Genomic DNA, 24,941 nt, shown 5'->3' on the forward strand with positions numbered 1-24,941 from the left:
ATCATTTTTGTCCAGCCCTATTTCATTAGTTTGTTTTTTTAAATAATTATGTTAATCAACAATTCAAAAGTGATGGCTGATTTTGATTATTTAATTTTCAATAAATTTTTATTTATTGTTACTTTTGTGAGTTTCAAGTGATTTCAGTGAGAATTGTGGGTTTTTCCTTCTTTAACTGAGGGGTACCAACAATTTTGTCCACGTGTGTAGTGCATGTCCATGTTTCATCTGCTCAGTAGTAAACAAACAAACCATATACAGTACAGAAGGTCTATACAGGACATAGAGGATCCAGCTCTAATTTATGCATACTGCAAGCATTCAGTCTACTCATCCATGATCTTCAATAGGATTTATCCACTTCTCTAATAACCTTCAAATAAATGGCAAGCACTGATACAAATACACACACCTCTTTCTTAAAATTGGATACACACATCTCGTTCTTAATATTAGCTGCTTGACAGATGGTTAGTATGCATGCTCACGATATGCTGCAGACTTTAGTGTCTCACAAAAATGCAGCCTGAGAAACAGATACCAGAAACAGCACAGCGCTGACACTGACGCTGTCTGAAATGTGTTTCCATGGAAACCTCTCCCATGTCGGCATTTCTATTAGATGACAGATACAGAGTGGTCTCGAAAAAAAATGTGGAGGAGCCGAAGGCACGAAATAAGATGAGGAGGCTGAGACGGTGTCAAGGTCACAAACAGGAGGAGACAAAGTGCAATTACAGGAGGAGAAAGTCATTCTCCTCATTAGAATGCAGCTCATTCACTGGTGTCTTAAGAGACAACAGTTGTAGAGAGAGCACAGGTAATTTCAATGTTTAATTCAGGGATAACAAAACAATTACTGTTGATGTGACCTTGAAGCATACAAAAAAAGCACTAGATGTTGCTTGTATATGAGATTTGGTGGTAATGAGGCTTTGAAATAATGTATAGCTGTATTGCTTATGATTTCAAATACTCACAAAAAACATAAAATACCAGATTTGACTGAAAAATGCTTGATCTGTTTGGAAGCTAAGGTGCAATTTAAAGATTTGCTGCATTTTCCTGTTCATAACAGACAATGATTAATCAAAAAAAAAAACAACCATTAGAATAATTGGCAATGAAAAATGTATTGCATCTGCAAGTGAAAGTAAATAGCTGTTTGACCAACTTAAAGTTTCCAAACAATCCCCGAAAATCTAGCTTTCCTCTGAAGCACTGTGGTATAATGGGCTTTTTATATTCTCTCAAAATAGTGAATAATTCATGACAAATCAGCTATTCAGCATCATATTTGGGCTCTGGAAACATTGCATGCTTACATTTTGCTCCATTATAACTTATCCCAAATGAAAACGTGAGGAGCAAGACACAAGACCTCTTCCAATGACGTTAAAAAAATGACCGAGGCATTTGTGAGCCCGTGTGTCAACAGAGAAGGGCAGAGAAACGGGAGCGGCCCACAAGCATTCCAGTGATGCTCAAGTATCTAAAATGTAATCCTCCTTTCAAGTTCCTTCTATTGAAGGTCAGTCAGTGTGAGAACGTAAGTTATGCAGATGACTGCGCACCAAGGCAGGAGAGAGGAATATGCGTTTAGTTAACTAAACAGTTCCTTCAGACTCCTGTTTGGAAATCTGAATAATGTTACACTACAAATGAGCACTGAGGTGACAAAGTATTATCATACATGATCATTTGCCCTCTGGAGTGGTATCAACTTGACCCCCCACAACACTACTGAAACAACTTGCCAACTGCCATTAATCAAAACAGTAAAACTGCTCCCAGGCAAAACCTATATAAAGCCATCCACCAACATTACACTTGTCATCCAACACACCTGCTTGGTTCTTTTTATAGACTGCTCAGAGAAGGGTACAGCGTGGTAGTACAGGGGGCTACCACTGATCTTAAACCACAAACCAGACGGGACTCATTGGTACAACTCCTGCTGTTACCAAGGTGATAAATCATTTTGCTTTTCTACATTATGTTTTAATTGTAAATGGACAATGACATCAGATGACAACACTTCATTCAGCATAAGCAGATCCACTCCACCATTTAACCACATATCACCCCCTCTTCTCTTCACAACATCAGCAGACTCTCAGTGTGAAGCTGCTGAGCACTCTGAGGGAGGATGATTCACTAAAAGAGCGGGGAGGATCATCTTGCATAGACACAGTGTAAATGCTCAACACAGAGGACATGTATACTGATCAAATGCCCCAAGGCCGACATGTATTTACACGTTCCTCATTGCTTAGATTACATACACTTCAGAAACTGTACACTGGTAGTCACAAAATATAGTCCCAAAATAGAAATCCAAGTGTTGGTGGAAGGGACAGCGTGGAATATTCAGAGGTCTCAGTGGCAGCAGTCAACACCATCAAAAATTAGTTTGGCCCAGCACAGATACTTTCTGTCTCCAGCACATTTGCAAGGTCTGCTGTAGGACTGAAAGCATTCATCCTGGTTTACATCTGCAGCCTCTGGCATTCATTATAGCCTTGATGAATGCAATATGGTTAAGCGAAAATAACAAATGCTTACTTACATAGCATATAAAGTGACAGCTGACAGCAGTTACATTTAATGAGCTTCATCAATTAGCTAGAAAAAAAAAAGGTGTGACTTAGTGAAGGCATTACTTTTCACTGGGTTTGACAACACCAGGGGGGGAACAACCATACAGGTTATTAGGGAAACCAGCACATGTTCACTGTTCATTTCTATTGTTCGCCAGTCTAGCCTTTTTTAACCCTTGCCTCAGGTTAAAGTTGGTCCAGCTCTCCGTTTAAAGGGTTAGATTCTATCTGCCTATTAGTATTTCACCTAACAGGTTTCAGCAGAATAAATTAAGCTGGAATCGAGAGACACTCGCCCAGGTTCTAACTGCCTTGCATCCGAATGTCTCACCCCTCTTATCTGATAAATGCTATCCCACCAAGCAGCCTTTCTTAGTAGTAGAATTGATCTATCATTCACATTCGTTATCGGTCAGCTTCTCTCTAAGGACTTGCCTGCACTTGGTGCTATTCCTGGGTTCGTTTTAGAGGTTTGGAAAGAACTAACCTCAGGGGTAATGTTTAAACACTCTCACTTTGGACTAAGTAACCTTTAAGAACCATTGGATTGAATGCACACAATCAACTTAACTTTTTACCACTATGCAGATTTTCAGTGATTTATAATAATTCCATTAGGCTTCTCTTTAAATGCAATAGAGCGTTTTATTAAGCAAGTTTAGCAAGAGCACAGCATCAATTCATGATTAAACAATTAATTATTTCTGATTAAAAATGATACTAAAGTAATTAAATTGAGCGTACCTGACAATCTTCTAAATTTAATGTTTAATTCTATAAACCCCAAAACCTACTCGCAGGTTTAAAATGCATGTTATCTTTCAAAAAAAAGATAGCAAAATTACATCTTCCATAGAGGTGCAGGACTTTATACTGCAGTGAAAAAATGAGGCCACATGGAGTAAAAATACGACAAGAGCAAAAAAAACATCCAGAAATTTTTTTTAGTTCAGAGGGTTAAATCTCAGAAACTCAAAGCTATCCTATGAAATCCACAGTGAAAATTTCATTTTTAGCCCTGCTAAAATGTCACTTCTTGTAAAACTATAAATTCATAGAATTATCCAGGGTTTCTGCAGAAATCAACCAGTCAAATGTACAGCTTTTTAATGCCATTTTAATGCTATACTGCAAAAATTTTAAGGCCACGACCGTGAACTCAACAAATTACACAGGTTTGTTTTTTTTGTAAAAGTTGATTTTTAGATAAAAACTGTCCCTACATTTCACTATTTCTGAATCCGGAAACCACCCCTGACCACCAACAGCCTGTAGTCATTCTCTGAAATCAACGTTTTCAAGCCATTTTTGCCATTTCCCAGCTCACCTCCACCTGGTTCAGCCTGCCAGCCACTTCCCAAACATCCAGTTTTTGGCAACTGTACCTGTCCGGCCAGAACAGTTCTCGCAATGCTTCAGCATATTCACGCATATGCACATATCTGACGAATCGCAGTCTATAATTATATATTATTATAGTCAAATATTTTCTTGAAAACTGCAGAAAGAATTTTTAATGCCATTGAGAATCAAATGTAATGATTTTGAATGCCATTTAAGGCCGTAATTTTCGCAAAACCAACTTAATGACTATTAATGGTTTTTAATGCCCTGCAGAAACGGCCCTTTACTGGGAAAATGAACCCCACTCATTTAAACAAGAGCATTGCCACACCGGAGATCCTGTCAAGCTATTAAAGTATTAAAACAGTTACAAGACACTGCATTAAGATATTTTGAGCACTGCACTTTACTGTCCCATCTCAGTGACACTACACATAAAGACGCCACGCAATTTTTAAATTTTATAGGCCAAAATTAATACAGCTTTTGAAAAAAAAATGATCAAACACTTGTGTCATCCATCACCAACTTAACCATCTTGAACATCAGACATTAAGAAGCTTCCCAGCCTTCAAGCTGCTTTTCAAAAACACAGCAAATCTTATGAGGAGTTTCTACATTTGGTCACAGTTCAGTGCTAAGCCTTGCACATAGACACGCGCACACAAACTTCAAGATCCTCTGCAGTGAATAGATGACCTAAATCTCAGCTTCTGAATGAGATTTATGAGAGAGGCTGGCAGTGGCGGTACAAGGAGATTCATTTTTTTTCTATCACACCTCTTCCATATATTTCTGATAATACAGCTCACTGAAAACCCCACAGACATCTCTGCTCTAGTGGTGCTCTAGCAGTGGAGGGTAATCCTGCTGGGATACATTTCAATTGCCCTTCAATACTGCTGAATTTAGCACGACAGCTAAACACGCTACTTAATTTGTTCGTGGTCTCTAATGTAATGTATCCACCTCCCTTATAGTGGCTGATGTCACAGGCACATGCAGCTGACAGCATATTAATGACCAGCCGTTTATCTCGGGTGCAGCACAAGTACACAAATCAAATGATCCAACAGCCACCACAAATCATTGTACTGTAAATTCAATGGCTGCTGCAATGGAGCATTCATCCACCATTTCAACGTAGTAACTGGAACAGTGCTGATTTCTTCAAGAACTGATTACATCGTGCACATTTTCTTAATGTAATCAAAAGCTGCCATTAAACATTTTACTGTCGGGATTTAGGGGGGGGGAGGTAAAATGATTTTTAAAATACAAAGCTTTAAAACAATGAGAGAGAAAAAAAAGAAGTTGCAGTACTTTTGCAGTTATGCTCATTATAAAAGCTTTTTTTGGGTGATGATGTGAAGCGTACCAGAAAATGGGGTCATATGGTTTTCTGGTTAAAAACGGACAGAAAGAGAATAAACAATTCCATGCTGAATAATCTGTAGGCTCTAGCTGATGCTCCAGCTGTGAGGCAGCCTTCAGCTCATCTGGCCAGCAGGATACTATCCAGCTGCTACTTTATAACTGACCCAGCTCTTCCCTCGACACAATAAATAAATTAATAAACAAGCAAACAAACATCCATGCCATCTGCCCAGAGAGAAACATGCTGACTTATAACATACAGTCAAAATGTATGTACATTAAAACTCTGCCTGTAAAGTTGAGGGAAAAAAAGCTGTTTCGAAATCACATTTGTGCAAATTCTGATGAGCTGAATGTGAACAGTAAATCAAGTGAAGGGATTTAGAGGCTCTGACTAAAATGGAGAGTTATTGCTAGATCACAACAGTACAATTCGAAGAAACATTACAAGTTTCAAACACGTTTAACACTCGTGAGACCAAGTTAGTTCCACTAGAAGGTATATTTTACATCAAATAATCCTGATTACTGTAAAAACTTTTAGCTATATACTGGATTTAAATGTCAATTTTTCATTGTAGTATTTGAAAAGAACTGTATATTTTAAGATGGTGTTGTATTTATGAAATTCACCGACTTCATGCTCAAAGGAGGTGTGATCAAAATGACTGCACTGATAAAAAACAAGCAAAAAAAAAAAAAAGCATTCGACCAGAGTTATATTTATGTCACAGCACGTTTGAACTGGTCATTTCGTGCAGAGCTGCCTCACTCCCAGCGCTCCTGCCACATTTGGAACACTTCCTGACGGTCCTCTTTATGAAGCGCATCGAGCACCATCTGTGACATGAACTGAATCCTGTCCACTGTGTTAAAACTGCAACCCTTCAACTTGAAGTTCATTTTGGGGAAGAGGAAGAAGTCGTAGGGAGCCAAGTCTGGCGAGTAGGGCAGGTGGAGAGTGGCAATTGTATTTGTGCCAGAAAATTTGCATTTTCAACACAGTGCAAGCAGGCGCAAGTTTTCCCGCATCACAGTTCACTTTGTTTTCAGGTGGTGTTCTCCCCCGGATGCCTCAGGAAGTTCCATTAGAACTTAACAGTCTGAGCCTGGGGGACGAATTCATGATGCACAGCCCTGTGAATGTCAAATAAAATGACGAGACTGCACTTGGTTGAGCTGCAGCCCTGATGCAGCGCCTTCAGTCTTGGATACTAACTGATGGACAGACTGAGGGCTCTTCCACTGAATACTGCTGTATGTTCTCCAGGTAACCATAGACCAAATTCTCATCGCCAGTGATGATCCTTGTCATGAAGGTTGGCTTAGTTTAAGACAGAATTTAGTGTTTTTTCCCCAGTGCAAGCTTGTGGTTCATGTTAAAGCTGCAAACGCGTACCTACAAGTGGTCAGAATGGGACTCCCAGAGCGCATTTCAGACACAGAGGCAGGAGCAAAATATACTACAGTATACTGTAGATGCTGACAAATATGCAAGGCCCTACATCTGAATGGTTTACCTTACCTCACATGTGTTGTAGTCCTCAGAATCCAGCAGCAGGCAGAGTTTAGGCAGAAGCTCTGGCCAGTTTTGTAGCTCTCCCTTGGAGGCAATTGTGGTGATGAGGATACCTGTTATGGCAGGGATTAACTTTTAGTTACACTGATGGGACCATTTAGCGTACACTGATGCTGATTACTTAGTGAACAAAAAAAAAACCCAAAAGCATAAGTAGGAATCAATTAATGCCAATTTTCATCATGTTCCATAAAAGCATGAATGCAGCTTGCAGCACACACAAACATGCAAACATCTAATACAGAAAATGACATGCTTCAAGCTAACTTGAGCTTGCAGCTACTAGCTATGCAAGTATACATAGTATATCAACGCTTCTTATTGTTATTAATCACATAAAAAATTAATTCTGCAATGATAACAGAGTGGCTGGGAGAAGACTGACAACAAACTGGAATATTCTCTCAACTTTCAGAGCTGATGATTCAAAGGTCGTCCTTTGCCATACTAATGTGGTTTTGGTGTTCTGTATTCACAAAGGCTGTTTACATGCATTATAAAAAATGCTGCACTGTGGTCTGTGCCCTGCTTTAATAGAGAAGGATAGAAATTAAAGGAAAAACTTGAACCCTTGACCTCTACATTGGAAGAGATCCAGTGACTGTGGGATGATGTGGACATTTTACTAGAATAGTTTGGGTCCATTTCACAGAGAAATGCCAATGAAAATCAATTTACAGTTGCTCTGAGTGATCATAGTTTTCTGTGATGAAGCATTTCCATCCTGATGGGAGTGGTCTAATTCTAGACGACTGTCTCCAAACAATGTCCACGAGGGGTCAATGAACAATTTGATGAGTATGAAAATGATGTGAATAATACTCCGTATATATGTCATGATCTCTGCAATAACTATTTCTATGCATACCAACAGGAAACTTCATTCTAGAACCAAATATCATCAACACTCAATGTTCAACATAGGCCAGACGCTATTTTGTGAATACGAGTAGTCACGGACTTCGACTGCATTAGGGGGCGACACATTAAGACAGGTGTGTCTCAGCTCAAACTATTTATTTCCTGCATTCTGGTGAATTTAAATTCAACTGCTGGTTTCATTTCTGCATCAATTTATGGTGGAAATGCCTTTATCTATGTAAAGGAAGACACAAATTTCAGGCACCATGAGACAATTCAAAATATAATGGAATATATATGGAACTAATTATGTTTCCTATATAAAGCTCAGTGCTGCAGGAAAAATAAGAAAAAAAATTGTCCCGTTAAAGGCATTGCAGTATTTATTAGTATATTAGTAATAGTACTATATTTTTAAACAGTCTCCTGCTTCTTTACCGTTTTTACTGAAGGGGGGGATGCACACGTTCTAAATATAAAAGGGGATCCATCATTTGCGTCCCGATCAAAATCTACACCTATGTGAGGTGTCATTTATTTAACTCTTCACTCACCTTTGCCTGCTACATCTATCAATTTCTGACATCAGCTAGAAGTTCAACGTGACAGTAAAGCGTGTCAACAAATCTATAAAGCCACTGCACAGAAAACAACAATGAAAGAACATCCAAAATAGAGTACTTTTAAGCACTACAGCGGGGATTTTGCTTTTGTAGATATAAACAAACATGTTCTTGCCACAGGCAATCTTAATAGACTTGGACAACAACAACAACAACACATCTGATTGTTTACTTGAGCATCTTAAAAGCCCGACGTCCCATTCAGAGGACCCAGAGCACGCAACTTACCCACAGTGGCCCGAATGAGAGGAGAAGAGTCTCCGATGTTTTGGAGGCACTCGCTCTTGATGAAATCAGACACGCCATTAGGGAAGTTCTGATAGTGAGCTTTCACGTTGTTCTTCAGTATCAGTCCGCTCAGGGACCGAGTGGGTTCATCTTAGGAGAGAAGAACAATAGACCGAGCAGTGAAAAGTAAAATAACATTCAAGCTGTGGGCAAAACACACTGGTAGAATCGTGATGAAGGTGACTATTCTGGAGGTTGGGGACTCAGCCATTAATTGCGTCTTACTGCCATCACATTCCTTTTCATGCACGATGCACACAAGCAGCAAAACATTAACGGAACCTTGATTTAACTGGTGCACCATATATTTTGACCACAAATTCATACCCAACATCTGGACTCATTATTCCACTCTTTTTTTAAAAAATGTGTGGCTTGTTGCATCCGAGCTACGAGCAGCAGCACAACAGCATCCTAAAATGTCTTAACTCCACTTAACATTTGGGTCATCTACTGTGCACAGTCAAGCCGAAAGTTGAGTCCTGCCAGGAATTAGGTTTAAAATTAGAGTGACCCATATTCTGAGTGCCACATCATCTGTGGCAAAGACGCCATCAGGTCACCAATGCATGGCCAGACAGACCTGTCACTGAGCGGTTACATAAAAATGACAGGTCTGACATTCATACTGTCTAGTATATTTAGATGATCTAGGAACACAATGCAGACGCTAAAAAAACATCACGGTGAAGCAGACACACGGGCAGCTTACCTTCCGATTTTAACTTGGTCAAAACAAATATCAAATAGTTGTTGAAGTCTGGGTACTGGTTCAGCTGCTCGAGTCTCTGGGAAAAGCGGTTGAGGATAACAAGGTGCTAACTGTACATACAGCATGCTAAAAGGCTGCGAGCGCATCACAGCTGCAATCTGCAACATGGTAACAATCCCAATTAACATTTTTTGTCATTTTAGGAAAAGTAGAAAAGCAGTGTTAATGTGTTCAAGTGGTGTTGTAATGTAACAGCATAATGATGTGTGAATGGGAGGGCGTGTGTGTGTGTTGTAGGAGGCCATAAATATGTCATTTGGCGTGAGTGAATACTGTACGTACTGAGCCAGATGGTGACTTTAGGGCTCCAAGAGCTCTTTCTATGAGTTAATGATGCAGTACGTATGAAGTGTTACATAAGCAAATCATTTAGGATCAGCATGCATAACCCGACATAAAACAGAAGGACCAGCAGCAGGGAGCGCTGGATTATAACTGTTCTCTAACGTATAAGTATGCAGTCAAATGTGCAAAATATTGTGCACAAGCTACAAGACAGGCATACAAAGCACTTTCGCAGCTACAATTAGGGAACCACACATGTTTCAGACAGCCTTTATGCCCACTTATGTCCCACTGTATTGCACTCTAAGCATGGGTCTAATACTTCATATTTAGTCTTGTTGGTTGTGGCATGATAAACATGTTTGGCTAAAATAAATCCTGCAGTATAAACTAATTTGGTTGTATTGAGCACAAAAGGAAAAAAATATATAATTTGGATGCTGCTTCAAGCTTTCATTGTAACATTTCTTCAAGATCACCGTTCAAAGGGATGTCACAAATTTCCAACGTTGAAATTAATTATTATTTTTTTAAATCAGATGTGAACTGTGATATCATTCCTTTAGTTCTATGAAGATGCACTCTGGTTTCCACTATCCTTCACAAGAGATTTCTAAAATGTAGATGTTGACGCACTGATCAAATGATGTCCTGCTAAAATATTACACTGTTTGGTCAAAATCGTGTGTCCACTATTACTATATCTATGGTGTACAATGATGCATACATGACAGCAACAAACAGACCTGCTACAATTGAATAGACCTATCAGGTGACTGAGAGTCTTTTAGCTGGTGTAAACAGTACTATCACATTATTTGTCAAGTATTTTGATAATCCATTAATCAGTCTGAGTAATTTCTAAGAAGAAAAGACCAAATTAGTTTGATTTCAGCTTCTAAAGTGTGTATATTTTCTGATTTCTTTGTTTGATTATGTAAGCAAAGTGAACATCTTGTGCTGTGGACAAAACAAAGCATTTGCCACCTTGAGCTTTTGAAAGCACTGAACAACATTTCTCACCATTTTTTGACTTTTTATAGATCAAACAACAGTTTAAATAAGAGTTAGTTGCAGCCCTACTACTGTAACTTATGCACATTTTTGTCATCATTAACACAAACATCATTACACAACTTCACAAAAGGTCTTAATTCAACTGCCTGTTTGATTTGGAAACATATCAGTAACATGAATATCATGTTTTTATGAAGCTGTAGATACAGGAGTGCTGTATGTTCTGCTTGATAATTAAAAATAACCTCATGTTTCTAGGGAGTAAAATGCAAAGTAAAGGTGTATAGGGAGGTGATAGGCTGCTGGATCGACCCTAAATTACTCGGTGTTGTTTTAACTGGCACAATAGTCGATTTCTATTGTTCTACATGGTAAAACAGCAGTAATTCCGCACACCGTGACCTGCTTCGCTTGCAGCATGCTGAGCTCAGAGACAAAAAGCAGCCACCAGTCAGCAGCAGTCTACCTGCTGTAACGGTAACCACCCGGCTAGTGTTAGCCGCTGTTAGCCTGTTGAGTCTGTCCGCTAGCATTAATATGTTATCGTCCGTGTCTGGCGCAGGAAAAGGATACTTGCTGGACGGATCTCTGCGTGGACGTATCTGGTGACTGAGACTCTTTGAGCAGCTGTAAAATTTGTTGAAGTCCTTGCTCGTCTGGCTTCCACTCACACTCCATCTTGCTGCTGCGGATAAAGAAATAACATAAGCTCGCACCGAGGACTTGTCACCAAACGGCTCACGAACGCCGCCTCCCAGAAAGACAGGGGAGTTTCAGAAACAGAAAGGTTTATTACCTGTTCTGGCCTGACCGACGTGTTTCTGCGTAGTTGTCTTTCTGCTGAAATGTGACCGTCTGTCTGGGTTTTCAGACATGGGCCTGTTACAGCAGCCACATCCGTTTTCGCAACAAGCTAGAAAAGCTTCGGGCCATTCCGTCTCCCGTCGCATATAACCGGCTGCTCGGTCAGCTGACACATAGCGGCCAGGTCCTAGTGCCAGACAGATGTTAGCCAAACATATTTCTGAATCAGCAAACTTTAAGATATTTACTTTAATTATTCAACACCCACACCACCGAAATGATACTGAAAGTCTTTCCTATAAAGAGCGGCCGTAAGAGAGGGCAGGAAAGGTTAAAGATATCGAAACAATGGAAAATGCTGAATACTTTGCAATACGTCCGACGGTACTTGAAGGCAGCGCGGCTCACCCGATGTTGTCGTGATGTGAATTTTGGAAAACGGCGCCATCTTGAGGCTTTGTCCAAAACGACTCAATGTTAAAAATGGCACAAGGCTTGTGCAAAGTAACCAAGAATATCCTGAATATCTTGAAACCTGTTAAAGATAGTCAAACAAAATCTGTCAGAGATTACCTGAACAGCGTCCATAGTAACAACGAATGTCCAAAATGACTCAAAATTTGTCCAGCGTTACTAAAAATGTCCAAGATAACTCAAAACTTGTACAAAATTAGTCAAAACAACCCAAAATGACCCAAGTTGCCAGTCTTAAGAATTCGTCGAAAATGATCCACAATTTGTCCAAAATAACAGTGTCCAAGATAGCTTGAAAAATGTTCAAACCAATTTAGAAATGGCCCAAATAATTATTTGAAATGTGTATATAATATAATTACTCAAATTTTGCTTAAAAATTATATTTTTAAACTAGTAAGTAAAAATGTGCAACAGACATTATTCTCAACTTTGCTATACAGGAATTGATTCCTCTTGATTTTTTTCCTGAATTAAGCAGCACATTAGCTCAATCTGAAAACAACACTATTTGTGAATGCAATATGATATTATTAAATGATACACCAATACATTGTTTCATGTTAGTTATTTATTTTAAATACATAACCAGGTATCTAGTCTTCTATATTAGAGCGCCATTTCAGCACCGGATTATTTGGTTTTGCCCAATTTTGATGAAATTTTGGCAGAAAACACTTAAAGATGACAATATTAGGGAGCTTCTTTTTTGATGTACCGCTTACTGAAAATATTAATATCAGCTTTGTAAGTTAAAACTAAGTTGTTATATAAACTGTGCCCATAGACCCACAAATGGAAAGAAATGATAAAGAAAAATGAGCAATAAAATAATTTCTATACAACACAGATTAACGCAGAACATAGAAATCAGATTGCAAGTGATAAGTAACTTTAATCAGGCCAGATTATATATATATATATGTATATATATATATATATATATATATATAAATGTGTACATAGATGATAGCTACTTTGTCAAGGATTATTTGATTTTTAAAATCTTTAAATATTTTCTTTTATGATACTATATATCAAAGTAACATACTCTTCTCAGGTTGTCAGTTTTGTTAACTGAGACTTAACTAATATGTATTGTTTGTTTTTTAAATGATAATTAATGTATAATGGAGTTTTAATTCCTTCTTGTTTACATTGGAAATGGAAAATAATTATTAAAAAAATGACAAATATAATTATCAAGCCTCTATTTTGGACAAAGTATTTACTGGAAAAGTTAAAGTCATCTGCTTTGGCCCATTTTTACTGGTTATCACTGAATTATGGTTTATTATTTTACATTTGTTTTGAAAGATTTGAATGACTATTGTTTGTTTACACTGTTTTCTACCCCTTCTTCTTTCACATGTAAGTCTGGTAAATGTGTAATATGTATTATGTGAATTACTCAGATAAATTCACAGGAGTTAGTCAGGTAAATGTGTATTGTATATAATATTCTAGGGTCTTAAGTATATATATTTTTAATTATATATATATATATATATACGTATGCTTAAGCATACTTAAGCAATTATCATTTTTGCATGACTGTGTTCATATATTCCTTTCTAGCTGTAAATTTCTGTACATAATGTATTCTGTATTTAATTTTATTACCACTATTTTTCCTCCCTGTTCCTCTTTCTATAGTTTCTTTATTTTTTATTATTATCTTTCATATTCCTAGGGTGACAGCAACAGCCGAAACCAAATTCCTTGTATGTTGTGTATGTACTTGGCCATCAAAGCTGATTCTGATTCTGATTATTTTAGTAAATTATAAAAATACGATTGCAAAAATTCCCCCATGAATCCACTGCAGAAAAAGAAATGATGAGAGAAAGTACATCACAGACGGAAACTATGCTCTGAGAATACCTATCACACTTTTTGAGTTCTTGATGCCACATTAGTATGATTTTGTATTAAACTGATGTGTCCATTTGAAATGCAAAGCGCCTGCACTGACTGTGTTCCTCCGCTGGGTGGCAGCACACCGCAGAGCTGCGGCTGATCTGCTCTGAGCGTCAAATGAAGAAGTTCGATTTGCTATCAGTGCGCTGCTGCCTCTCAGCGTACAGAGCAGCAGATAGTGGAGCAGACGGTCTGTAAAACAAACCTCTTTCTTCATCAGTATCGTGTATTGTCACGACAACATCTATTTCGGATATTTCACAAGGACCGCCTGAGAAAGCCGGAGAAGAACCGAGAACCTGTGAGACTTCAGAGTTCTGTTCAACAATCCATTTGCTCTGCCAGTTCCTCCACTGCTGCTCTGCTGTTAGCTATCTACCAAGAGAGAAAAATCCCTGCGGTCCGAGGAAACATGAGCTTTTTATTGTGAGTTACAATTCCGTGATGAATGTTTCATGTGTTTTGTCATTTAAGCTTTATGTTTGGAATATGTCAGTGGTGCCTCACAGCTGGGAAGCTAGCTAACGATAGCATAGCATGGGCTAGGACTACTTCCTGGACTCACCTTCGAATGCTTTATGTGATTACACCTTGTTCGCTTTTGACTTAAATGAAATCAGCTCTGATAATGAATAAACTGTAACTTCAGGACACTCGGTTGAATGTAAAGCATCACAGGAGTTATCTAACTGCTCTCTATGAGAAAATTACGTGAGACTGGTTCACTATCTGGTCAGGATATTTGCTGGTGTGGAAACGGGCTAAACCAGCCTTGGTGTGACAAACGCTCCGATCAATATCTGACCCAACGTTTTAGCAAAGTAACACGATTGTGTGTCGTCTTTATATAGCAAGCCACTTTAAAATGACGCTAGTAAAATTAACCAGAGGGTGGAGGAGGAACATTGAATGCCCCCTCTGGTGAGGATGAGACTATTTGTAGGTAAGTAGAGTTAAAATTGTAGCACGCATCCCCTGAAACACTTGCCACAGAGGTTACCAGTTTTTTTACTTGACGTCCCTTGACTTATGGATATCTCAAGCTTATACGCGTGAAGCTAAGATTTAGAATTTCCTTCAATTTACAATCATGATTGTTGTCAACGTTTCCAATAGACAGGGAGGTTCAGATACGTTTTAAAAAATACAGCTGATTCCTGTTGCTTTAATGCTAGGAATTTCAAAACTACCCTTAAAGAAGAGGTCATTCACAACATTCTGTGTAGAGATTTGTGTATTGGATCCTTCTGATGTTCTGCAACTGTTTCATACATTTCTTTGGCCCTTCAAATGAATAGCATAGTTTGATTGTGATGTACAGTACACTGCCATTAGCAGATGCTCTAATTAAAAAATGAAAATCTGTTTTTGTGTCTAACCCACCGTGCTGTGATGACTCCAAAATTCTTGTTTAATGGGGCATTGAGAGCGATTGAATACAGTACATCTCCAAATGGCCTCATTATACACAGAGAGACATACTGTTCTGGTCGCCCCGCTCTGATTCTAGGAAACACAAGCCAGCTAGAGCACTTTGGTCAGCTTTTGAAAACATCTTAACTGTTTTTTATTTTTGGTCAGAAAGGTCCCTCACCTGGGGGGGCTCTGTGATCTCATGATTTCTCATCATATCCGTCTGTATCACACTATTTGTCTCCCTCTTTGTGACTCACAGTGGAAACCGTTCATCCAAAACATTCAAGCCCAAGAAGAATATCCCAGAGGGTTCTCATCAGTATGAGCTGTTGAAACATGCAGAGGCTACGCTGGGAAGTGGAAACCTGCGCATGGCAGTCATGTTGCCTGAGGGGGAGGACTTAAATGAGTGGGTCGCAGTCAACAGTAAGCACATCCTTTACCTTTATTCCCCCTCTCCCTTGCTGCACCCTTTTTGGTTCACCTCAGCATTACTTTTTTTTTGGCAAATCTGTCAATCTCCTCTTACATTTACGTGCTTCTCATTTGTCTGCTCCTGAAACCTCAATTAGTCCACATCATGAATCACTGGAGAGTGAGCTATCAGGGTGTAAGATCTTGGCATTCTCTCTAAAGATCATGTGTATTCATGCTGGACAAACCTCTGTGAATGTTAAATAGACTTTATTGTCAGTGCTGTGAGAGCGCTGTTTACTTTCCTCTAAATTGATACAAATGGCTGGTCAGTGGAAGCTTAATTTCTTCTCACAACAGAGTGCCTTTGGGGTTTAAGATGTTTAATAGCCTAGCATGTGAACAACTGATCATTTATCTGCTATTTTTATACACTATTATGAGGAAAAAGAAATGATTTTCTGTCTTCCATTGCTGTGCCTCAATGCTGCTGTTGTTCCACTGCATTAATTGCATTCTCCAGATCCATGGAGGGTTTGTAGGAATGGATGGATTTTGGTCAGTATTACACAAGCTGTTTTAGCTTGCACAATAACGGGAAGTCAGAAGTGCCATGAGCAACAACTTCTTCCCACCACTAAGCATAAATGGCTTTTCACATGATCACTGTTCACGAGAAGCAGTTCCCTTCAGTTTATTTTTTGCCTCTAATGGATATTGACAGCAGAAGTGGAGAGAGTTTTACATCAGGCTATCAAAGTCTCCAGCCAGAGCTAGTGGAAGTTACTTAGTTAAGGTCTTAACCATCAGACTGCCATTTGATTCACTTTATTCTGTATAATCAATGTGTAGCTCTGCTGTCTCTTTGCATACGGCTCTATGACAGTCCAAGCCTCAGGAAGATGTGTCATGGTGACAATTTCTTTGTTTGACATCTGCCATGGCAAAGTTATATGCTGACAGCTGAGGGCATGGCAGAAAATGACAGATGTTATTTATTTGCTATGTTTGTTTCACTGTTTGTCATTTGAAGAGGCTTTTAAAGTTTTGTAGAGAGATTTGAAAAAGAAATGAAATGTTTAACCCTCCGACACCCAACCAGTTTGTTTGGGTTTTTAGTTTCTGTAACATTTTTACTCCCAGTGGGCTCATTTTTCACTGCAATATAAAATCCTCCACCTCACTAAAATCAGCACAACTACCATTTATATATATATATATATATATATATATATATATATATATATCATATATAGAGCCCATATGCAATAGGTACTTAACTATTGCCATTTTTAAAATAATTTTAGATTGATTTATTTTATTAAAACTAGATATTCTATCAAAACTTTGCACATGAACTCGACAGATCTTTCACCACAATGAATGTATCTTTCTGCAACTTGCTCCACTGTGTACTGTTTTTTGAGTCATGCTGCATGTATTTTATTGATGAAATATGTTTTTTTCCTAGTAAGAAAGACTTAAATCAAAACACTAGCAGCGTATTGCCCTGAAATATGTACTTTTCTGTACTCTAGAGAGCACATCTGATTCTGTTTTCTGTCATCTGCAAGCATCATATCTCATCTCAGGCTGTAAAAACATGAACAACTGGGTGACATAAACTGTACTGTGGGCTTTTAATGTTTTGACCAGCAGCGCACACGGGGTTACGGAAACTTAGACTAAGTGTTTATGTAATATCTTTATTTTTGTCAAGCCTTCACTCGGTTGTGAATACAAACATTTTGGACAGATCTTTTCAGAGAGACCTGAAAGGAGGCTCATGTCTCCTTTATCAAAACCTCACACAGAACATGTGCCACATCAGCTGTTCAGTATGGTTTTTATTTTGGTGAGATTAGCAAGTGGAGCACCAGCTCTAATGCTGCCAATGCTTAAAATGGATCTCTCCAACTGATGGAAAGCCAGAGTTGGCTGCCTGCCTCTGGGAATGAGTGATAACGCAGTTTGTGCCAGATAACTGGAGTGTGCACTGGTCTACAGTTTGGACTGGGCAGTGAAGTGGGGAAACCTGATGCTGGATACACATTGTATGTAGTCGCGTATATGCTCAATCTTAATATGTTCTTTTTGCGTTTTGTTCCCCAGCTGTGGATTTCTTCAACCAGATCAACATGCTGTACGGCACCATCACAGACTTTTGTACCGAGGAAAGCTGTCCAGTCATGTCTGCCGGGCCGAAGTAAGTGTATCGTTGCAGACCTCATAAAACGTGCTCGCAGTTCTTTCATCGTTCTTTGTGGTCTGACAAGGCTGAACAGGGCTTGGGTTGGGCTTGGAGTTACGATTTCAAAAAGCAGCACACTTTATCAGAATCTTAAACAGGTCATGACAGATCTCAGTGTTGGGCCTCCTGCTGCGAGTGCATTTTCAGTGGATGTGCTACACGCTGAAGAAAGCTCATATATGCTTCTTTTAAAACTGAAAGGGTTGCATGTGAGAGTGACATGTTTGGTGACTTGAATCAGCCTTTTGTAAATGAAAACCTTGTCTTCATTTTCAGAAATACCATTGACTGTGAACCCAATGAAACACATGAATTTTCTTCAAATTTGTCGTCCTCTGCGTTCCCTGTAGGTACGAGTACCACTGGGCTGATGGAACCAACATCAAGAAGCCTATAAAATGCTCCGCTCCCAAGTATATTGATTACCTCATGACCTGGGTGCAAGACCAGCTCGATGATGAGACGCTTTTCCCTTCAAAGATTGGTAGGATTTGTTATCCGGCTGCTACTAGTGCTCAGTGCTAAAGAAAAGCAATTTTCATACACCTGCCGAATGTCCAATGACTATGTGCTCCCTGCTTCACTCAACATTTGTTTAATGTTGGATTATCACTACTTACAAGTCGATTCATGATAAGTTTTCTCTTACCAGTACAACTCAGTTGCCATACAAATGAATGGATGTCCAAACCTATATAATGCAAAGTCTCCATGTGTAGCTTAGCAGTTTGACTTTTACAAAAGGGTTGCATTTGACAATATTTTCTATTAGAATTCTCTACAAGTAGCTTGTACATTAGGAATGTGGTCACACAAAGAAAACCTTGTTTGACTGAAATCATACCTACTCCTCAACTAATTGATTGGGCGCAGGGGAAAAGAATCTGTATGCTCTCCCTGAGTGCACTCTCCCAGCCTTTTTAGTCTAAATGAATTATAAATTAAACATAGAATGCTGCTATTTGTGGCATAATAAATCATTTATCCTCATTATTTTATAGTGAAATGATAACAAGACTCTGAGTAGACGGTGTATGCGTATTCATATGATTTCTTAAAATGTAACTGTATCAACCAGTGGTGCCAGCAGAAGAAATGTTGAGGTAGATAACATCTAGCCTACATTTCTGGCATGATCTGTCATTTTAGTCGTAAAGCTGTGATAGGAAACTGCTATTTGTAAACTTTATGCTTGAGCTTTTTGTCATCTTTTGTCTGCATTTTAGCTAAATGCAGACAACTTCTTTATATGCTGTCAGTTAGGGCTGGGTGATATGGCCAAAAAATAAAATCTCGATTTTTATTTTTTAGTCATCTTGGACGATTACGATTTAAATCGATTTTTGTTGTTTCTTTGCGGTCTGTTTTCTATGGCTAGTGAACTCCCGTAGCTGCGATTACTTCTCCCATTCTTTAGAGTGCCTCTGCCGGAGGTGCTGAAAGAGGTTAGTTGTGCTGCTAATCTTCGTTTTCACAGTACTTTGCAAACCTTGCACATGACTGTAGTTTGCTCTGTGTCAGTCTTGTCAAAGCCGAACCACTTCCATATAATCGATGTAACATGAGGCCCTTTTCTCGCGACCAACTCTTCGTCTGCTGGTGTGAGTGTTTTGGCGTAAGGATATGAGAGGCGGAAGGATATGAGAGGCGGAAGCAAACGGCAGTGCACAAGTCGTGAAAGGCAGAAGAAGAATCTGTATTGTTATATAGTTAAGCTCGCCTCGATTTTACGATTTGGCAAATTTTCAAATCGTCAGGTTTTAAAAATGCGAATTAATCGAATTAATTTGAGTTATCGCCCAGCCCTACTGTCAGTTATTTTGAGGCCGACTTCATAGAGGTAAAGTAAATGTAAATTAGTTGAAACTAAGAGTCTCCATCAGGTTGAATGAGCTCAGTGTTGGGAAAACATTGAGACGTCCACAGGTGCTCTGTCGATCCCATCAGCTAAATGAATGGATTAATCGTGTAAGACTGTTGATGTAGATCTTTGCAACTCATGAAAATGGCACCAGCAATTGTCCAGCCAAAGAGAATGTGGATGGAAGAGAGCATATCACTCACCTAGTCGCTTTGGAGACAGTATCCGTCATGTACGCTTGAGCTTTGTGACGGAAACATGGCAAAGCGAACAGCTCTTTGGGGAACAGTAGTTTGGTAAAACAATCTCACCACAAAGACCATTCTGTAGTTTCCAAGCTTTCACTCATGCCGCACAATCCTCCTCAGCAGAGGAACTGTTTAATCTTAGCTAATAATGTATTTCACAATCAGCGCTTTTGAAACATTCCTGTTAACAATGTAGAGGATCACTGAAAAGAGGTAAAATTTCTATACATACCAATACAGCGCTCAGCCTGTCAACTGGCTGAGGCTTGTGCGGTCTTGGGTGGAGTTTTATTTTTGCTGGAGGGCAGCCAGCATGAATAAATGTCTGATGGACGCAGATCTCAGTGGAAAAATTAAATGTGCTACCCTGGAGTGACAGAATTTGCTTCATTGTCCAGGATCAATAGATTTATTGTTCATTGTGTAAGAAGTAGCTTTCTATCAGGTGGGAGGATCTTTTGAGCTACACGGAAGAGAACTTTTCACACTTAGTTGTGATATAATATGCAAAAGCACCTGTTGCACATGTGAAAGCCTTTTACCCAGTCAGCAACTTCTAATGTCTGAATGGTTAATGCTCCTGGAATAGTAACAGTAATGTACAAGTCAGAGGCGTGGGGATGTCCTGCTGTGGGTAGCAGCTTCACTCATGAACTCCTCGTCCTGCTGGTCACTAGCTTCTTCTGAATAATTGATGCTGAGTTGTACAGTAGGTGGCTCCCTGCACATCGAAGGAGAGCTCTCCACCAGGCTTTTGTACCTCACAGCTGTTCAGTGAATCAGGAGATAACTGCACAACTTGCATGAGGTGTAGCACGCAGGCCTGTTGCAACAACAGCAAGAGTTCCTTCCTGCAGATGAATACTTGACACATTGTTAGCATTAGCTGGCTCTGTGTTGCTGTCAGGATTGTTTGCACTTTCCTGAAATCATGCTGTGGCTTGCTGTGAGCACATATTCAATCCAGGAGAACATACAGCCACTGCACCTTGATTGCACTGATGTTTTGCTGATGAACAGTGCCAAAAAAAGAAACTGATGCAGAGCTGAAGCCATGGAGAATGTTTTATATCTGTTAGTCTTGTCAGTGCTTTCTTTTAATTTAAGGTATGCCTCAAGAAAAGTGTCTGAAGTACCAGTATTAGACTATTTTGATAATCGAGGTATCAGTTTGACTAATTTCTTTAGATAAAAAGTAATAATTCTTAATTCCAGCTTCTTAAATTTGAATATTTTGTGGTTTACTTCCTCCTCTATAACAGTAAACGCAATAACTTTCAGTTGTGGACAAAATAAGCATCGATCTTCAACGGGCTTTGGAGAAATACTGGTGGACATTTGTCACCATTTTTCTGACATGTTATAGAACAAATAACAAATTGGTTAATTGAGAAATTAGTTGGCAGGTTAGTTGACAATTGAATATTTACCAGTTGCTGCCCTTTTCAAACAATATTTGGGTATTCTGGTAAAACTCCTCTGACCCAGTGGGGCGTGGATTGAGGACCTCTGGGGATGTCCTGTGGCACTGGGATGATGGCAGTGAATTCAGTGGGTCCTGTATGTCACTGGGTGGGACCTACCTGGATCAGGCTTATCCTCGTACATCCCACAGATGCTCAACAAGATTTGGATCTGGGGAGTGTGGAACCCACGTGAACACCTTAGCTCTGTCGTGTTCTCCGGGCCACTCCTGAGCAGTTTTTGCGGGTCGCTTGACCTGCAATGTTTAGGTGGGTGATTCATGTGAAACATCAACATGAATGTCAGGACTCAAGGTTTGTCTGATCGATGTCGTTCACTTCACCTGTCAGTGGTCTTAGTGTTGTGTATTATTCATGGTCTGAATTATCTCCTCTGCGTTTTTCTTGCCCCCTTCTTCTCTAGGCGTCCCCTTTAAGCGTAACTTTATGTCTGTGGCGAAGACCATTCTGAAGCGCCTGTTCAGAGTCTATGCTCACATCTACCACCAGCACTTTGACTCTGTCATGCAGCTGCAGGAGGAGGCCCACCTCAACACATCGTTCAAACACTTCATCTTTTTTGTTCAGGTAAAGAATCTCTGACTTTTGACTTTATCTGTTTTACTTGAGTTTAAATAAAAAGAGAAGTAGCACACAGTGGACAATCTGCTAATGTTCGCTTCTTCTCTCTTGTCTTTCCCAGGAGTTCAACCTCATTGACAGGAAAGAGCTGGTCCCACTACAGGAGCTGATTGAAAAACTGACAACCAAGGATAGATAAACAACAATGTAATTCTTATTTTATTGTTCTTCTAGTTTTTGCACAGATACCCACCCCACCCTGGCTGTATGTATGCAGTATATACTATATTTCCATTTGGGGAAATGTTTTTAATAAGGCCAGGCAGAAGGAAGGGTCTTGATAGGTTTAAGGCACCAGGACTAATGCTATCAGGGATTACGCTCTTAATTGAACAAAACCACAGATTAACATTAGAGTAAATGGTTTTAGCTGTATGGAAAGAAATCCCCAGTATTCAGTCATGGCTTCTAGGATAATATAGACATATGTTCATTAGTTTTCTATTATAAAATTAGACTGCACAGATGTTTGTTTGTTTTTTTGTCACTTGGGTTTATGGCAACGCAAGGCATTTTTCATGATAGATGATTATTTTCAACTCGCTCACAGAAAGGGGAATAACGTGTGAGCAGAGCTGCTGCATCACAGCGTGGTTTTGGTGTCGCGGCAAGAATTAAAGCCAGCTTTGAAGCCGATTCAACAGCAGTAGCTAGTTCTTTTATTCACTCACCCTGCTTCGAAGGATCTGCGTCTCGGTCTGCTACTGGTAACATCTGTAAGCGCTCATTACAAAAGAATCCTAAGTGCCTAGCATGGCTCATATTTGCCCTATATCAACAGTGAGAATTGTCAGAAGAAAAAAGGCCATATACCACGGACACGACTGAACAGCATTACATTTTCAGCGTCATCTCGCTTTAGTTTGTGGTTCTAAATTCCTTCTTACACCTATTTTCTCGTTGTACTGTAACTTGGTTGAATTGATTTTCTCTGTAAAACCATACAACCCCCCCGACTTTATCTATTTTTAGTTAGAAAGTCTCTTTGCCAAGTGTTCTGTGCAGGTTATGATAAATGAATGTGTTGAGGGACATAGAAGTGAGGCTAGAATAAAAAACACTTTTAGCATTGTCTAGTGACATGTTCCTGTGTGCTAGTTATTTTTCCCCGAAAAACTTTTAAGTAGAAACCAATTTTAGGGTAAGTCTGCAAGGGAACTAAAACCTTAAATTGTATATAAATATCTGCAACTAGACGTAGAGCCTCATGTTTAAACTCCACTGTTTAAAAGTTACAAGCATTTGGAATTGGATGATGCTGCATCCCTTGTTATCTCACTAGCCATGAAGCACTTTGAACAATTTTCCTGACCTCTCTTGCCTGAATGTTTTATTCCGCATAGACCGTGCTTTGTGAGAAGCCTTATCACGTGACTGATCAGAGTGTTTCTCCCCCCTCATATTCCCCCCCCCCAATGAATGTTGAATGGCTTAACCTCCTCTGAAATCAGCTATAAGGCACAAGTCCGATTTCTAATGCTTTTATATGGTCCGGGTTGTTTGTCGCTGTGCTTCAAACAGCAGATGCATGTTGTGCCCCTCCCTAATCTCAAAGTGTAGTTTACTATGCAATAATTGACACGACACTAAAAGGGTTACCAGTTGGCTCATTTTACTTTATATCCAATATTGACCTTCCTTTATAGTGCTTAAATTTGGGCGTATGATAAAAATGGAGTTGCTTCTTTGTCAGCTTTAGTTTCAAAACAGTGAACATTTTATATCTGAAATTTGTCAGAGGTGCAATACTTGAATGCACACGTGTAAATACTGAGGGTTGGATCTCATTTTCAGCAAGCATGGAGTGGTAGCTTTTGGTTAAACGAATGCATCGAGTCATTTTAGAGGCTGCTTCCTCTCCCCCCATTTGGATATTAAAAATGTTGTTTTAATTGTTCAGTATCTTTTTTTTCCCCCCTCCACTTCCTTAGCAAACTACTATGAATGTTACTGCTCACCAGATATCTGAAAATGTAACAGATAATCGGTCATCCTGAGAGCATCTCATCCTTATGAAATGCCCATAACATAGACTATTGCCGACAGTTTTTCCTCCTTGACTGTAATAGTTGATGAAATGTTTGTAAATATTGGCTTGGTAGGGGTTTTCAATGCTACTGAATTGATTTATGCTGTTTACAAGGCAAATAAAGGTGGTCTCGACTCTTTGATGGAATTTTATGTTCAGTATGTACTGTGAGCTCGGAGCACATTTACGAATTGCAGGTGCTTGAGTGTTTCCATTCTGTGCAGCATTTCACAGGTAAATGCTGTACTTTTTACTCTGCTGCGTTTACTTTGCAGCTCTGTTTTTATGTCTCACAGATATTTTACATTAGAAATATATTAGAGTTTAATTTTCAGGAATGATATTGCATTTAAATTTATTACAGTAATGTACTTGGGCACACTTGTGAGGCACTTTTACTTCAGTATTCCCAGTTCATGTGCTGAAATCTGTAACTCCACTACATTTCAAAAAATACTGTAGTATTAAGTCTACCCCATGTAGTTATTTTTTCAGATTAGGCATTTTCATATGAAACACATTGACACAACTGTTGCATCATAGATTAACAAACAGCATGTAGAAATGCATCCATTCCAACATTTAAATTATGTTTACACGCTAATGCATCAATAGGAAGGATCGAATAATCCAACACTGACACTTTCTACTTCTGATACTTCAAGAATGAAGT

General features: G+C 39.1%; 2 protein-coding genes across 3 annotated transcripts in view; one reads left to right on the forward strand and one right to left on the reverse strand.

Annotated features, from left to right (window-relative positions):
• tnpo1 (transportin 1) overlaps positions 1-11,708 on the reverse strand; it is a 28,481-nt gene extending 16,773 nt beyond the window's left edge. Inside the window, exons 1-5 of one of the 2 annotated variants that reach the window (XR_002595583.2) lie at positions 11,543-11,708; positions 11,320-11,431; positions 9,385-9,460; positions 8,613-8,762; positions 6,847-6,953 (exon numbers count right to left, since the gene is read on the reverse strand). Coding sequence is in view for 1 of the 2 variants with exons in the window: in XM_022191577.2 (XP_022047269.1) it covers positions 6,847-6,953; positions 8,613-8,762; positions 9,385-9,460; positions 11,320-11,424 (438 nt within the window). In the remaining variant the exon portion in view is untranslated. The remainder of the gene's footprint in view (positions 1-6,846; positions 6,954-8,612; positions 8,763-9,384; positions 9,461-11,319; positions 11,432-11,542) is intronic. The other variant, XM_022191577.2, reaches the window with a different exon arrangement.
• A 2,353-nt stretch (positions 11,709-14,061) lies between these two features.
• On the forward strand, positions 14,062-24,407 carry LOC110949478 (MOB kinase activator 1B). Its single transcript, XM_022191578.2, has 6 exons — positions 14,062-14,370; positions 15,620-15,786; positions 17,887-17,980; positions 18,376-18,509; positions 22,022-22,185; positions 22,301-24,407. The coding sequence occupies exons 1-6, from the start codon at positions 14,357-14,359 to the stop codon at positions 22,376-22,378; spliced, it is 651 nt and encodes a 216-aa protein (XP_022047270.1). The 5' UTR covers positions 14,062-14,356; the 3' UTR covers positions 22,379-24,407.
• Positions 24,408-24,941: the final 534 nt, after the last annotated feature.

The sequence above is a fragment of the Acanthochromis polyacanthus genome, chromosome 18 (assembly GCF_021347895.1).
Source record: "Acanthochromis polyacanthus isolate Apoly-LR-REF ecotype Palm Island chromosome 18, KAUST_Apoly_ChrSc, whole genome shotgun sequence".
NCBI lineage: Eukaryota > Metazoa > Chordata > Actinopteri > Pomacentridae > Acanthochromis > Acanthochromis polyacanthus.

Coding starts and splice junctions, on each gene's coding strand:
- LOC110949478 (XM_022191578.2), top strand. Junction 17,981..18,375: donor GTCATGTCTGCCGGGCCGAA/GTAAGTGTATCG, acceptor CGTTCCCTGTAG/GTACGAGTACCACTGGGCTG. Junction 18,510..22,021: donor GCTTTTCCCTTCAAAGATTG/GTAGGATTTGTT, acceptor CTTCTTCTCTAG/GCGTCCCCTTTAAGCGTAAC.